This window comes from Alexandromys fortis, unplaced genomic scaffold (genome assembly GCF_014885135.2).
Source record: "Alexandromys fortis isolate MF-2015 unplaced genomic scaffold, M_Fortis_MF-2015_v1.1 scaffold_45, whole genome shotgun sequence".
NCBI classification, from domain to species: Eukaryota; Metazoa; Chordata; class Mammalia; order Rodentia; family Cricetidae; genus Alexandromys; species Alexandromys fortis.
The window spans coordinates 6825835-6841800 of NW_026067926.1; the positions used below are offsets into that span (position 1 = coordinate 6825835).

The 15966-nt window shown below is 49.0% G+C and overlaps 1 protein-coding gene across 1 annotated transcript in view; it reads right to left on the reverse strand.

Annotated features, from left to right (window-relative positions):
- The window catches only part of Vps35l (VPS35 endosomal protein sorting factor like), a 105749-nt gene extending 89960 nt beyond the window's left edge, over positions 1–15789 (reverse strand). The window contains exons 1-7 of the mRNA XM_050143380.1: positions 15656–15789; positions 12793–12892; positions 11502–11669; positions 9469–9591; positions 8033–8057; positions 6410–6486; positions 4900–5028 (exon numbers count right to left, since the gene is read on the reverse strand). Of these exons, the coding sequence (XP_049999337.1) occupies positions 4900–5028; positions 6410–6486; positions 8033–8057; positions 9469–9591; positions 11502–11669; positions 12793–12892; positions 15656–15756 (723 nt within the window). The 5' untranslated portion in view covers positions 15757–15789. The remainder of the gene's footprint in view (positions 1–4899; positions 5029–6409; positions 6487–8032; positions 8058–9468; positions 9592–11501; positions 11670–12792; positions 12893–15655) is intronic.
- Positions 15790–15966: the final 177 nt, after the last annotated feature.

Below are 15966 nucleotides of genomic sequence, written 5' to 3' on the forward strand. Positions count from 1 at the left end.
GGGTGCCTCCTGTCTGTGGCTTAGGCAAAATAGAGAAGTCCAAGAGAAGACTCCAAATTCAGCTCAGCTGGGACATCCCAGACAGATGTGTGCTGACTCCCTACCGAGCTGCTTTCACAGAACATGTGTTTTAGGAAGGATGACAAGAACCAGAATTCTTTTTAAATCTAAGGTTAAAGTCACAATAACCTTTTAAAGTAAAATTATCTTATAAAACAGCATTTTGAAGATATTGTGGTTTTAAAGGTCACAGTACCACTTCCTACGACTTTTCTGGTAAGACCGGGTGCTCTGGGAAGGGTTAGGGATGCAGAATCTCAAGGGACATCAAGAGAGTCTCACCAGCATGACGGCCTGAGCGTGAGCTGAACAAGGACAACAGACATGCTAATGGGGACGGGAAAGCTCACGGGGCCTCAGCCCTACACAGAAGAACACAAGCAACTAAGGAAGGCTGAGAGAGGGAGAGACAGTCTTCCCCGGGGAAGACACGGCAATCAGTTAGCCAATACATAGAAGTAACATTACACAGACTGAGCAGGCCATATTTAGGAATATGTCTACATACACATATATGCATATAACAATAAGTAATGAAAAAAAGGGGCCATAAATTTAAAAAGGAGAAAGGAGGGATATATGGGAAGGTCTAGAGGGAAAAAAGGGAAGGGAGAAATAATATAATTGTAATTTCAAAAACTAAAAGAAATCTTTGGGGGTTTTTGTTTTGTTTCTTTTCTTTTTGGTTTTTTGAGACGGGTTTCTTTGTATAGTCCTTGTAGTCCAGTCACTCGCTCAGTAGACCAGGCTGGCCTTGAACTCAGAGATTTACCTGCCTCTGCCTCCAAACTGCTGGGATTAAAGGCATATGCTACTCCCGTCCGGCAAGAAATAATTTTTTTAAAAATACAGAATCTCCGGGGAGCTGCTAGGAGACGCTTAGTGAGTAGAATGCTTGGCACACAAGCGTGAGACTAAGTTTGGATCCCAGAATTCCTGTAAAAGGCAGGCTTGGGGGCATGCGCCAGCATCCCAGCACTGGGCGACAGAGCCTGCTAGCCAGCCAGAGGCTAAATATGAGAGATAAGTGTTCAGTAAAGACTCTGTCTCCCAAAATAAGGGGAAAAGCAACTGAGGAAGATACCTAACCAACATTAGCCTCTGGTCTCCACATGCATTCAAATGTACCCCACACATGTGTATACAACACACACACACACACACACACACACACACACACACACACAGATTCTCCAGCAAACACACCAAAGAAGCAGTATTTCTAACAAGGGCTCCCTACAGCACACTCAGTGATATAAGCACACCTCCTCCACTGAGATGCTAATGAAAGCAGACCGGGTGCAGCTTGGACGTGAGGGTCTCACACAACTCCCAGGCTCGGCCTCCCCTGCGGCAGAGGTTGAGACACACTGCTTGTCACTGGCTGACGGTCACCATGTAACTGAGGCCGGGGTTCCTGCAGTCAAACTCACCAATATTACTAGAAAACCGCTGAAATGACGCTGGGTGTTTAGCTTTATTTTCAGTGCGGTGTAATACTAGCTGTTTGCTGGGAAGGTGGCTCCGTGGATAAAGCCTGAGCTCAAATTCTCTAGAGCTGAGGGCTCCTGCAGCGAGACTGTAGGCAGAGAAGGAATCCCCAGAGCTTGGGCCAGCTAGCCTGGCATACAGAGCCCAGTGCTATACGAGACCTTATCAAAAATGAAGTGGAAAGTGAGGGCTGACGCCCTCCATACATGAGCCGATGCGCACACACAGTGGACTAGGCAGCGTGGAGGCCTATGGAGGGACTGTGCCTTTAACACTGCCGGTGGGAACATAACGGGACCGCCATTTTCAAAAGTTTTCAAAACTTTTCAAAAGTTTGGTAGTTTTCTAAACAATTGAAACAGAAACTCAACACTTCAGCAGGCCACCCCCAGGAATCCACCCAGAAGACAAGAAGATAATATTAAATCCACAGACTTATATGCAACATGTAGAGGGTAGAACCAAAGGGCACCATCAACCATACACAGGTATGCAAACTGCGGCTACTCCTGCCATGGAATTCTATTCAGAAGAAAGTGGCATCAGCATACAATACGACGCAGATGAAACTCAGAAATGCTCAACTAAGTGAGAGAAGCCAGATGCAAAAGATGATGTACAGAACGAGTCCATCCTGTGGCATGCCCGGGGCAGCATGTGTGCAGACAGAAGGCAGGCTGAGGAACTCTGGGAGGAGCACGGTGGGGTGTGATTGCAGACAGGCTGGAGGGAGTTAGGGCAATGAAGATGCTTTAAAACTGGTTTGTGTGTGACACTTTACAGTTATAAATGTACTAAAAGTCACTATATTTCTTTTTATTTAAGATTTATTTATTATATATACAGTTTCCTGCCTGGATGCCAGAAGAGGGCACCAGATCACATTATAGATGGTTGTGAGCCACCATGTGGTTGCTGGGAATCGAACTCAGGACCTCTGGAAGAGCAGTCAGTACTCTGAACCATCTCTCCAGTCCTGTATTTCTTCTCACTTAAGACACTTGAGGAGATAGTGTCTTAAGATGTAGCCCAGGCTAACATTGAATTAGCTACCCAGCCTCTCCATTTCTGGGATTAGATGTGTGCACCACCATGACTGGCTCAAAGCCTTTGGATTCTAGGCTTAAACATGCAATAAGTATGTGCTGAAAATTGCTTTGCTGGGGATTTCAGTCCTGGGACAGAGTCTAGGTTCCCCAGCTAGACAAGTGCTCTCCAAAAAAAAAAAAAAAAAAAAAAAAAAAGCCAGTTGCAGAGCAAACAAGGAGACCTTGTTTCTTTCCCTATGTATAGCAATCTCCAAAAGTATGTAGAATTATTATGGCTTCTTTTATTGTTTTACTTAAAACAATAAAGCTAGGGGGTTAAATATTTGGGAATAATAAAACCTGACAGATCTACAGGGCAACAGAGAAACAATCACCTGACCCTCTTCGCCACCTTCCCAGATGGAAAGGGTCCGAGCATCTCTTTAAGCCCGTCCTTATTCCTTCTAGGTGTCCCTCTAGCTTCCTCTAAGTTCACCAGAAAACTCTACAGTCCTCTCCAGCCAGCTGAATGTGGACTCCACTCTCGGAACCAAGGTCTGATTCCACTGACAGTCACCAAGTGGCAACACAGATCTGCAACATAGAACTTTAGGATCCAACAGGCAAGGGTTAATCAGATGCTGTTTGATTCCTTCCCTGAGCCAGTGGCCTCTGATTGAGTCCCAGGTTTCAGACTGCGGTCACTCTACAGTGCAAAACACCTGCAGCTATCTGAACTTGAAGGTGCCCTCAGTTTGCACACAGCATGAGAGGACCTTTCTCCGGGCATATTTACTCTATAAACAATAGGACACAAGAGAAATAACCCAGCTCTCCTTGAGTCAGGAGACCCCAGGAACACCACCCTGCTGCTCACAGATTCAACTTCAAACACTCTAAGAGCCATGTACACACACCCCCAGCTCCAACCTCTCTCATAAGAATCCACAGAGGAGAAATGTCCCATTACCATGATGAGACGTGACAATGATGGCTGCCCCCCCTCGGGATTAAAATGGTTGTTTCAGATATGCTGCTCCAAAAATAGTAACGTGGTGCACGTGAATTCTCTCTATGACCATGATCTGAGCACTTCTGTCATTTTTCTTAATTTTTATACATGTATTTACTTATTCTGTGTGTATGGGGGTGGGGGAGTCAGGTCACCGTGTACACAGATAGAGTCAGACAACAATGTGCAGGGGACCATTCTCTCCTTCCACTGTGAGTTCTGGGGATCCAACTCAGGTATCTCCAAGGGGCTCACTGGCTCTACTGTTGGTTGTTTTTTTTTTTTTAATGGAAATCACCACACCATCCCGAGATGGGTCATCATCATCATGAGACAGGTATGCCCCAACAGGCTGTGTAGGCAAGGATGGCCTTGCTCTTCCTGCCTCCTCCTCCCAGGCATTGAGACTGCGGCCATATGCCAACACACCAGGGTTAGAAGTGCTGGGGATCAAACTCAGGACGTCTTGCCTATTAGGTAAGCACTCTAATAACGGAGCCACATACCCAGCCCCTGAACAAAGCACTTTTTGCCAAGACAGGAGAACGTTCAGGCAAGAGAGCAGCATAAAGCCTTTTTCTGGGGATGGAGAGACGGTTCCATAGCTAAGAGCACTTGCTGATCTTCCATAGGATCTGAGTTCAATCACTGGAACCAACAACAGATGACCTGCAACTGGCCTGTAACTCCAGTTCCTGGAGACCTGACTCCCTCTGATGGCCCCCGTGGGAACCCACACACACGGTACACACTTACAAAGACACATACATGCATGCGTAAATAAAAATAAAAATGTCTTTAAAAACAAAAAAAAACTTTTCCTTACAGGACTGCCTCCAAGGCCAGCAGCAGATCACCTAATTCATGAAGACGACGTGCTGAACACACTTCTTTTTACAGTACGAACACATTTTCCTTATATGACTATGTCTTTAAAATGTATGACAAGGACATTAATCTCCAAGATCCCAAAGGCAACCTGGACGACAGTTATTCAAACCTTGGTGTGCACAAATCACAAGTACGACAGCAGTGGTCCCGAGGCCCGCAGCCTGCGCAGCACTGGATGGATTAATTCTGTAGTCTAGGGCAACAGTGGTTCCTGGAACCACGAGATGAGCAACCTGTGCAGCCGTACACGGTGCCCTACCATCAGTCAGACTCACGGCTTCCTAAAGGACATCCGTGACCACGGAAGAGATGAATGAGGGCAAGACCCTGAGGGAGGACTCTGAAAATCAGTATCAAGTGGGATTTTACACAGAATAATGAAGATATGAAAAACCACACACCCTCCCATGGCCTGACCTGGATGACAATCTTCAGAGCCTTCACTTTCTGGTCCGAGGCCCAAGCATCCTTCAGGGACTGGTTGAGCTCCTCTATGCGGTTCACGTAGTCCTGCTGGGTCAGGTTCAACAGCTCCTTCTGGGACCCCTGTGAGCAGAGGCAGAATGTGAGAACAGGAGGAAAGGAGGAGCCTTGGCTGACCATCACCTCCACATGAAGCGGCTGGCACTGGCTGCACTCTGTCACTTGGTGTCCTGCATCTGTACCCCAGCCTGCCGCGGATGAACCCATGATCCTGACCAGCATAGCTGCTGCACGGGGTACTGGGACTTACACCCTGAGGACCTACTGTGTGCCCAGGTTGGTACTAAAAACTCTGGCACAGAAATTTTTGCCTAGAGAGATGGCTCAGCAGTTAAGACAACTGACTCATCTTTCAGAGAACCCGGATTCAGTTCCCAGCACCCAAGTGGTGTCACAGTCAGGTGTAACTCCAGGTCCAGAGGATGCAATGCCCTCTTCGGGCAAGTGGCATAAAAGAGGCATATATACACACATGCAGGCAAACACACCAGGTTTTTATGGGGATGCTGGGAATCGAACTCAGATCCTCATGCTTGTACTGCAAGCGCTTGATTGACTAGCCCTCTCCCCAGCTCCAAACTCACCAGTTTTTAGGAGTTGGCAAACAAGCCAGTGTTGCAGGGTATTTGGTCACACCATGAACCCCAAGATTGCATTATTTACTGGGAAACAGTTGTGGTGTGGCTCAACCCCAGCACACCCCTTTAATCCAAGAGCTTTCTGGTTTAATATTGAAAACAGGACTAAATAAAGTCAACCACAAGCAACCAGTTGACAGGATGTGAACATAGGAAAAAACCAGGGAGAGTAAGAGGGAGTCAGGAGGAAAGATAGAGGGTCTCACAGGAAGTAGGAGGGAGGCCCTTTTCAGTTTGAGGATGTTTTCTGAGACAGGTTTAGGAGAAAAGAGAGGCTGAGACATCATATCGACTGAAGAGGAAGGTCAGCTGGGTGCTTTCTCTGCCTCTCTGAACTAGCAGGCTTTAACCCCAGCATCTGGCTCCAGAGACTTTATTGCTAAAATCAAACAACTGAGATTTTGTTAAAAGCAACAAAGCAGTTTTTCAAAACATACACAAGCAATCATGGGGGTCTCATGGGCCACATCCAACAGGCAGAGAGGCCTATGTAAACAATGCTTCAAGGTGTGATCTTGGTGCCACACAAAGCTGTTTCTTTGGCGGTGACTCCACTTGGATTTTATCGCTGACAATGTCCCCAGACAACAGAGGGATTGCTCAAAATCACAAAGTGAAAAGAGGTCTCCAGAAGGACCAGTTCACTTCAGGTTCCCCTGTGACTGGCCAGTAGCCCTAGTATCTTTCTCTGAACTAAGTCAGGCTCCCAGGAGGCCTCGCGCAGTGAGCGGCCAACCGGTCTGGCACTCCTCGGCAGAAGGGCTGGAGACACTCTGCTCACTGAGCCCTAAGAGTGGACTGCTCACCTCCTCAAAGTCATCCAGCTCTTCCAGGCGTGTCCGAACCTTCTCTGACATGGCGGAAGCCGCAGCCCCAGCTCTGCCTACACAGGAGAGAGAGACACTGGTCACACAGCAGTTTTCTCTTGCGTCTGAACCCAGCATGAAAGGCATCTTATGCATCACCATGAACACACCAGGAAACGAATTCCCCTCTCAACACTGAGACGGTGAAAACCACTTCAGTTTCCTCACAGGCTCAAGTTCCAGCAGAAGCTTTCCCACCAGCGGGTGCCCCCAGAAGCAGGCAGTCCCGGAAAGGCAAACTCCATGTACAGTGTTTGTGAATCTTACCCACTGTTTGCTTACTTAAGAACAATGCCAAACTCTGCCATGCCACTGTTTGTCACGAACTGAAGCGCCTCTCTGGTATGCACTCACGGCACAGAATTACCAGACCCTCCTACGAACGTAACAACCCACCTCCTCATCTGCCCAGAGGGGGAAGAACACGTCAGGGGCCCCTTCCGAGGCACTTGGGCCTAGCTGTCTCCATCCAGCAGCTGTCAACACCATCCCCGGTACTGGCAGGACCAGCGGATGTAGACGACAGACTGCAAGTCACAGGCCAGACAGGGCAAGGGGTCCGTCTGGACCACTGCTGCTATCCAACCCCACCAACTTCAGAATCGTTTCCCCATTTTCAAAGGGCTGCCCATGATGGAATTAAGGGTCATATGACTAGTTTAGCCTTTGCTCTTCCTACCAAGTGAATACAGGAAACTGAAAAATATTCCCTAATAACCAGTGTACTGAAGGCCTGGTTGTCAGCTCATGGTGCCCTGGGAGGTGGCAGAACAGAGCCAGTATTAGGAAGTAGGGTGATTAATAATGTGCTCTCGAGGAGACCCTGGCCCCTTCCTATTTCTGTTTCCTATTTCCCACAGGTGCCCAGGCCTCTTCCTGGCATGTGTTCCTGCACAGGCTTAAAGCCACAGGACCCAGAGCCATGGCCTGAAACCTTTGAAACTGTGAGCCATGATAGACCTTTCCTCTATTTCAGTGATTGATTGGTGGGGCATTTTGTTACAGCAGCGGAACACTGGCTCACACACAAAGCTACTCATATTCTCCTTTCCTGGCTCTGGCACAGACTGGTAAGAAGTCTAAGATCTGCTCACAGCATGGCAAAACTATTTAATTAGCGCGAACTACACTCTGAGCAGTGTGCCCAACAGGAATAATTCAGGAGAAATGTTTGGCAATTATCCCAGCTCAGGGTTTTAAAGGATTTGAGTCCACATGTGTGGGAACTGATGAGCAAGCAGCTCAGCTCACAGCAGCAGAGGACAAGGTGGAGTGTGGGGGAGCGAGTGTACCCCTGTAAGATGAGCATTCATGCATGGTCATCATGTCAGCATGACATGACTGGGGTCCATGTCAAGGACCCCAGTGCCTCAGATCCATGGAAATGGAAAGGCTTTGCCCAGGTCTGAGTGTGGATATTGACAGTGAGTACAGAACTTATCAACCACAGGCCTTTCCTCCCAGAAGACTGTAACCTGAAACTACTCCTTCTACAGAGATTAGCTAGCGGTCTCTTCATTCAGTCACACATGGTAAATCTGCCAATCAGAACGGTCATCTTACCTTTTTCTGATCCCATAAACAGATTCTGTAGGGACAAAGAACAGTAATGAAATTAATGGTTTCTCTCTCTCTCTCTCTCTCTCTCTCTCTCTCTCTCTCTCTCCCTCTCTCTCTCTGTTTTCATTGTGGATGGAGATTACATGTGTGTAAATGCTGGTGCCCTCAGAGGCCAGAAGTGTGGGATCCTCTGGGGCTGGAGTTACAGACACTTGGACTTGAACTCAAGACTTGTGGGAAAGCAGCAGGTCCTCTTAAGTGCTTGTCTTTCCCTCCAACCCCAAGGCTGCTTTTAGTCTAAGGCAAAAAGGCCATGGTTTGCCCAAAGAGCAAAGAAAGGCGGAGTATATATTCAAAAACAGGAGTTGTAGGCTGCTAAAAACTACTTAAAAGTTGAACTTCGACTCATGTGTGAGGTCTCCAAGGGAGCCAACAAATAACAAAAGTTTTGATGTGTTGGCAGCACTGAGTACTAGACTCATTTTGGGCACCCTTAAATCAGAGTTTCTCAGTCACCGTGCCCCTGCCTCGAGGGTTGTGCAGATCCATTCTGTGGGCTCCAGCCTATGCGCTGTGGAGTTTGCAGTCTCTCTGGCTGCTAACAACAACCTGCTAAACACACTAGAGTTGTAACAGTCAAAAATAACTCTAGACATCTCCTATAGCTTTGGAGCCTGTCCTGGCCAGGCTGGTCTCGAACTCCCAGAGATCCACCTGCCCCTGCCTCCCGAGTGCTAGGATTAAAGATGTGCATGACTAGGCTGGAGAGATGGCTCAGAGGTTAAGAGCACTGACTGCTCTTCCAGAGGTCCTGAGTTCAATTCCCAGCAACCACATGGTGGCTCATAACCATCTATGATGAGATATAGTGCCCTCTTCTGACATGCAGGTATACATGCAGGCAGATACTGTATACATAATAAATAAATTAATTAATTAAAAAAAAAGATGTGCATATGACCATGCCGAGATGAGACAGAACATTCTTAATACTGTCCAAAGGGAGAACTTGGGTTGTAAGTTCGGAGCCTGGCCTTAACTAGTACAGTACTGATTGCCCAGGGTGGCCCTTGCTCACTTGAGCGCTCACTCCTGATGGGAATAACTTGCCTGGGGCAAAGGGAAGACTTCTACTTTACACACACCCCAGCACAGCCAACCAGCTCACCCACTCTGCTACACAAGCAAGCTTCCAGCTCTGAGAGGAATACAGGGAGGGAGGTGCACCCTGCCCTCCTCTCTTGGTGCTCTCTTAACTTACTCTCCCAGAGGGGCCCACAATGCCAATTCCTTTTCTGAGCTAGCTGCACCCTTAACTCTGCATACATTTTTTTAGACACCAAATAGCACACTCTTCTCCCAAACAACACTGACATCGGAGGAGAAACTCCAGGGTCTGGAGCTGGGCCACTAAGCCTGCCATGCAGCTCGGTACTCACAATTGACAGCTTCTCCGTAGTCGTGTACCGGGCAAGGATTTCTCCCCGTTTGTTGGCCCAGGGCTCAAAGTCAGGTCCCACAAAGGAGTTGTCATCCTTGTCCCGTTTCTTTCTGGAGCTGTCCTAAGGAAGGCAAAGAGACCTCTTCAGGACAGAAGCTTTTGTTGGCATTGCTGATTTTGTTTCTCGGGACTCTGAGCATGCTAGGCAAGCACTTTACCACTCGGCTACACTCTAGCACCAGTAATACTTTTCTTTTTTGGGGGGGTTAGTGGGGGTTAGGGGTGGGGTTCCAAGACAGAGTTTCTCTCTGTAGTCCTGGCTGTCCTGGAACTTGCTCTGTGGACCAGGCTAGCATCAAACCCAGAGATCCACCTGCCTCTGCCTCCCGACTTTTAGGATTAAAGATGTGTGCCACCACCTCCAGCCATATTAGTTAGTTTGGTGTGTGTGTGTGTATGTATGTGTGTATGTGTATGCATGTGTGTGTGTACAGGACAAAAGTCAACCTCAGATGTCACTCACTTCTCAGGCAGTCTTTGAGGCAAGGTCTCTTACTGACCTAAACTTTACCTATTGACACAAACTAACTGGCCAGTCAAGACCCAGGAACACATCCCTCCCTGCCCAGCACTGGAATTATAAGAGTGTACCACTCTTACACTCTAATCAAGTTTTTCATATGAGTTCTTGAGATCAAATTCAGGTCTTCATGCTTGCAAGGCATGCAGGTGAAGATGGGATCCCAGGGGCGATCTATCAAGGCAGACTAGCCAATCTATGTGTTCTGGGTTTAAGTGAGGCTCTTCCTCAATATATCAACAAGTAAGGTAGAGAACAATCCAGAAAGACACAAGACACCTGATGTCGACCTCTGACCTCCAAACACAAGCAAGTGTACATTAGCATACACACCCCACACACGTGCAAACACATATCCAAATGCATACCCCACACACATACAAAATACATCTTTAAGATTAAAATACGGAAAGAAAAAGCACCCTGAGGGGCTGGAGGGATAACTCCATGGTTAGGAGCACTCATTGTTCTTGTAGAACACCCATAGGGCAGCTCACAACTGTCTGCAAATTCAATCCCAGTAGGTAACACCTACCCTGACCTCTACAGGCGCACATGCAGTGTTTATATACACATGCAGGCAAAAAACAAACTTATACATAAGATCCATAAATCAAAAACTTTGTAAAGCATACAGAAAAAACTTTCCACTGTCCATATAGCAGAAAATTAAAATAATTGGTACTAGCCAGTTGGGAAACAGGTGGGAGTTAGCTTCGCTGGCAGGAATACAGACCACGAAGGCCTTTGAGGGGGATGGCTCTGTGACAGCACTCAGAACAGCACACATCCACTGCCTTCGTCCAGTAGGAAGCCCTCCACCCCTCTCCCCCCCACACACACACAGGCACCAAGAGAAATATATTGAAGAGACATGGTGTGCTGTCAACACCAGCAAGCACCTAGATTCCATGGGTACCGAAGAAATCAGAATATGATGCAGCCATGCAAAATAACAAGGCCACAAGATAGAAAGTTCTCTAAGACATACTGTCGAGACAAAACATTTCTTTGTAAATGCAGAGGGACTGGGGACCTAGGGGCGTGGCTCGGTTGATAGCGTGCTTGCCTAGCTTATACAGAGCCCAGGGTTCAGTCCCTAGCATTGAATAAACTGGGAGTGGTGGCTTACACTAGCAAACCCAGGCCTTTGGGAGGCAGAGGCAGGAGGAAGAGACGCGAAGGTCATTCTCACCCAGGCCAGTGTACACTACATGAAACCCCGACTTTAAATATTAATTTAATTAATAAATAAAAATATAGAGGCCTCACAGAACTCTACCAGCCTCTCTCAGTCAACATACTTAATCAAAACCCTGTGAGTATGAGGATGTTCTTAACAGTAACAATCAGAAGGCCCAAGGCATTATTTGTGAACCTTCAAACTGCCATCCCTGCAGGTAAGGACCTGACACCCAGAGGCCTGTTGCTGGCCAGGTGGTTGGACTTACTGTGACTGTCGCTGTAGCTGCAGGGTCTGAGGTGGCTGCAAACATGGAGAGGGGGTCTGTGCCATCAAGGACGCTGCTCAGAGGGTCGATCACGGAGCTAGACGAGGAGGAGGATGTGGATGAAGTGCTTCCCTTCCGGCTCACCTTCTTTGTTTTTGACTCGGTGACCTGTGGAGAAAGTTGTACAGTGGAGGTCCCCGGGAACCTGCACCAGGTGACAGTCAACCAGGTCACTTTGTCTGTCTGTGGAAGCTGGACTGACCAGTCACGGGGACAGAGGCAATGCGTATGTTCTGGGAGAAACTGACACCACACAGACTCTCCACGGGCTCCTCAACGCAGCTGGTGCTCAGGAAGACAAGCCACGGCTAGGAGCTAGGAACTTCAGGCCTCAATTGAGTTAAAAATAATCAATGTGACCACTAAGTACCTCCTTCCACACAAGTTCTTCACTGAAGGCACTTGAGGAACATCTGAACAAGGACATACGGAGATGGCAGGAGGGTCATGCCTGGGAGGCCGAGGAGCCCTGGGTTATCCCCCTTATCCTCCTTGAGCACCCTGCTTCCAGCTGGCCATCTGGTCTCCCACACTGTCCTGACCAGGAGGGCGTCTCTGAGCTCTGCACACTATCCCAGCAAATTAACAGAACCCCAGGAAAGACACAGGACCTTTATACAGGTGAGAGGCACAGGGCACACCCTGGACTTGGCCCTAGTAACTCAATGTTGCTAGGGGTCTGGTGATAGCTATCTCTAAGTAGGGTCGGACCCAAAATACCCCGCAAAGCTGATGCCTTCCGGAGAGTGAATGGCTCGCGGCTATCTAGTACGTGGGGTCATGGGAGGGTCATGTACGGACTGTAGATAGAGTAAAATAAGTTTTCCTGTCTGGAACACTGTCAGAATTGGACGGAAGGTCATCCAGGTGGAGGCATGAGAGGAGAAACTGCTCAGCGTGCGGACCACAGCCGGTGGCAGACTGAGAACGTAGAAAAGACTTCCTTTCCATTGTTGTAGTAAGCCTAAGTGTGTTCTTTGGTTTGGCTGGCTTGCTTGTCTTTAAGACAGAAGCCCACTAGGCAGGAGAGACTAGCCTAATGTTCACTAAGCGGCCAGAGCACCACACACGGCTGTTTCCTATCTGCTTAGGAATACTGGATACTGGACCTGGGATCTCTGCTAGGGGAGCAAGTGCTTAACTGCTGAGCCATCTCTCCAGCCCTGGGAATCTGCTTTCTAGCAAGGCCAGGGCACTAGGCCCTCCAGTCAGGAGCCTGCACAGAACTCACAGTGATGGGCTTCAGCGGGTGGTAGTCCCCACACTCCAGAGGCACTGTCTCCAATCTGCATGACGCCAGCTCTGCCTTGTAGTTCCTATTCCGGGAGTGCCTGTGAACGGTAACACAGTGGGTGAATGTCAGAAAGGTGACTGAGACCTAAAACTGTCATCTGGATTCCATCGACCGGGGAGCAATTTGGAGCTAGTAAGAACAATACAAAACACTAAATAAAAACATGAAAATTATTTTATTATTTATTTGAACTTACTATGTAGCCCAGGCTAGCCTGAAACACACTAGACAGTTGAGCATGACCTTGAACTCCTGCTCCTCACACCTCTGCCTCCCAAGCCTTGGAAATACAGGTATGTCCCATCACACCCTGTTTATGCCATGCTAGGAATGAAACCCCAAACTTCACATGCTAGGTGCACACTCTGTCCACAAATCCTGGATCTGTGCAGCCAGATCCAGTGCACAGGGGTGCACCCCAAGAGGAATCCAGTTTCCACAGCCCTGTTTTCACGGTGTTAGCTGACTTACGGCATGAACCAAGCAAAGGGCAGGTGGCTGCTGGGAGGCCAAGCAGCCAAAGCCTGGAGCAAACCTCCCAGAGCTGGACAGACCCAGCAAGGGATCAAAGGCCCTCCTGGAGCCGGACAGGTACAGAGCTCAGGGGACAGACACAGCAGGGCTCAGGGTCCATAGTGAAGGCTTGGGGACGGTGTCCCTGAAGAATAAGTTCCAGAGAAGCAAGAAAAGGACCATCTGAGCAATTACAAAAAAAAAAAAAAAAAAAAAAAAAAAAAAAAAAAAAAAAAAAAAAAAACAACGAGAAAAAAAAAAATGGCAAATGTAGCTTCATCAGCTCAGGGTTAAGAAGAGGAAGGGTCAGTGAGCAGGATGGTGAGAGCAAGGGGCCAGGGCAGAGGAGGAAGACCGTTACCACACGAGGGGCTTGAAGAAAGGGCCACACTCAGATACCTGGAACCCATCCCAATGGGGAGGGGGGAAAGAGGCATGGCATCTCTTCAGAGTCCCCTCAGCACACACATTTGACTAGGCCTCACTTCAGGGGGAACCCCTCAGGTGGCTTTACCCACAATCTCCTTCCTCTTAGTGACTTCCTACCTGCGGCCAGCAGTCCTTTGCTATTCTGTGCGGCCGAGTCCATCTTCTCTCCCACAGTGAACTCCTCCTCCGCTGCAGCCCAACTCCCCCCACCCCCACCCCCAGCAGCCACCACATGCACTGTGCCTTACAGTTTCAACAGCTGCCCCAAAATCTGACGTTTTCTCTAACAAAGATCCGTGCTCTCCCATCCACACACCCCAGAAACAGGTTTCCCTAGTTACACAGGCCAACTCTGTCCTTGACTGTCCCTCCTCTGAGAGGTCAGGAACTCTTTGGCTGTCAAATCCCTAAAAGTCACTCAGTGGGTCTCATGACATTAGGTCAACTCTCATCCCATGTTCTCAAGTCATAACTGGGCTTGGGAGTATGGGATGCCACAGGCTGAGCACTGAGCACACTTGAGAAACGTGATCTTCAGAAGAGAAGCACACTTCCCCCGGGCCTCATCAGGACCCTCATCCATCTACAGGAACTACTGTGTGCCTACAGTCACCAGGAAGACGATGGACGCAATTCTCTTTCATTAAGGAACACGAAGCCAGCGGGCAAAACTGAAGGTTGAGTGTACTACCACACAGAGAAATGCTTAGCGCCTGCCGAGTGGGAAGGCTACAAAGACCCTAGACACTGGCGGAGCTGTGGTCCCTGTCAGTAGTTTATAACGAAAAATAGCAAGGTAAAACCGTAGTGGGGAGAGGTGCTAGGAGCAGCTTCCTGGAGTCTTTCCTTACAAATTCCCAGGGAGTTGACAGAAAACAGGTGCTTCTCACTTGGCAGCCTCTCAAAAGGGTCTTTTGGCCAAACCAACATGAGCAGTGACAGAAGCCCTGGGTGTGGGCTAAGGGTTCCACAGCCCCCACCCGCTGTGCTGCGTCCTGAAGTGGCCTCTTAAGATTCTGCGAGAGGGAATGAGGTCAAGTGCCGAGCCAACGTAAAAGCAGAGAGGGTTGATAGTGATCACGTTCAAGGCCTAGGGCTGCCACTTTCTTTCATGCTCACACTTCAAGCTACCTGCCATCATCTGAAGAGAAAAGCCAGAAAATTAGCCCCTGCGACGCAAGGTCTCCAACCCCGAACCTCATTACCATCCGCATATCTTGTGTGGATTCTTTATTGAAACAAATCACCTGCTGCTACCTGAGGGTCACCTCACTTCTAAGCACAAAAAGCCCCATATTCCTTCCTGTTTGGTGAGTTCCTATTCATCCTGCAAGACCCAGATGAAGGCTCTTCATTGAAGTCTTCCCGGGCTGCCAGCGGGGCTGAGGGACTGCTCTCTCCTTTGGGCCCGTGCAAGGCCTCCCTTGGACACCCCTCTCTTCGGTGTTCAGTTATACCGACCGCTCCGAAGGACGTCCGAGGGTTCTGCACACAGTAGGGTGAATGGCCCCACTTTACAGATGGGAAAAGCTAATCTTCAGGTGAGCTGAGGAGCTCAGGGAACAAACGAGCAGATCGCTTGGGGACAGACTTGGAGCGGGTTCATCCCTTCCCCAGGACCCCAGGACGTGCCAATTTCTCTCAGGGAGGCGGAAACCTTGGACCGAGTAGGCAGGAGTGAAGGGGCTGCGGAACCGCGGCGGGGAGCAGCGGACTGTCACCGGTTCCGCTCTTCCGTAGTCCTGACAACCGGGGCTGGGAAAGAGACCATTCATTCCAACAGGGGTGACTGCCCACCCACGCAGACACCCGCTAAGATCGGCCCCGCCCTGCAGCCCACTCGCCGGTTCTTCCTTACCAGGGAAAGACAGCCATCTTCCCAGTCACATGATCGCTTGTTCTCGGCGGCCAGCCCCTTTTCTCACGTCCGGAGAGGCTTGGCCCCGCCCTCGCCGCCATGATTGTGAAGGGCAGTTTCCGCTCTGAAGATCCTGGGTGCCGTCATCCGCCATGATTGTAATGGGCAACTTCCTGCGGGTTCGCGTCCTCAGCGTTTGTGAAGCGCAGTTCCCGCGTAAACTCGATGTCCGTCATCTGACTTGATTTGTTTTGGTGTTTTATTTTGTTAATGGGGATCCACTTGCCTCTGCCTCTCCAATGCTGGGATTC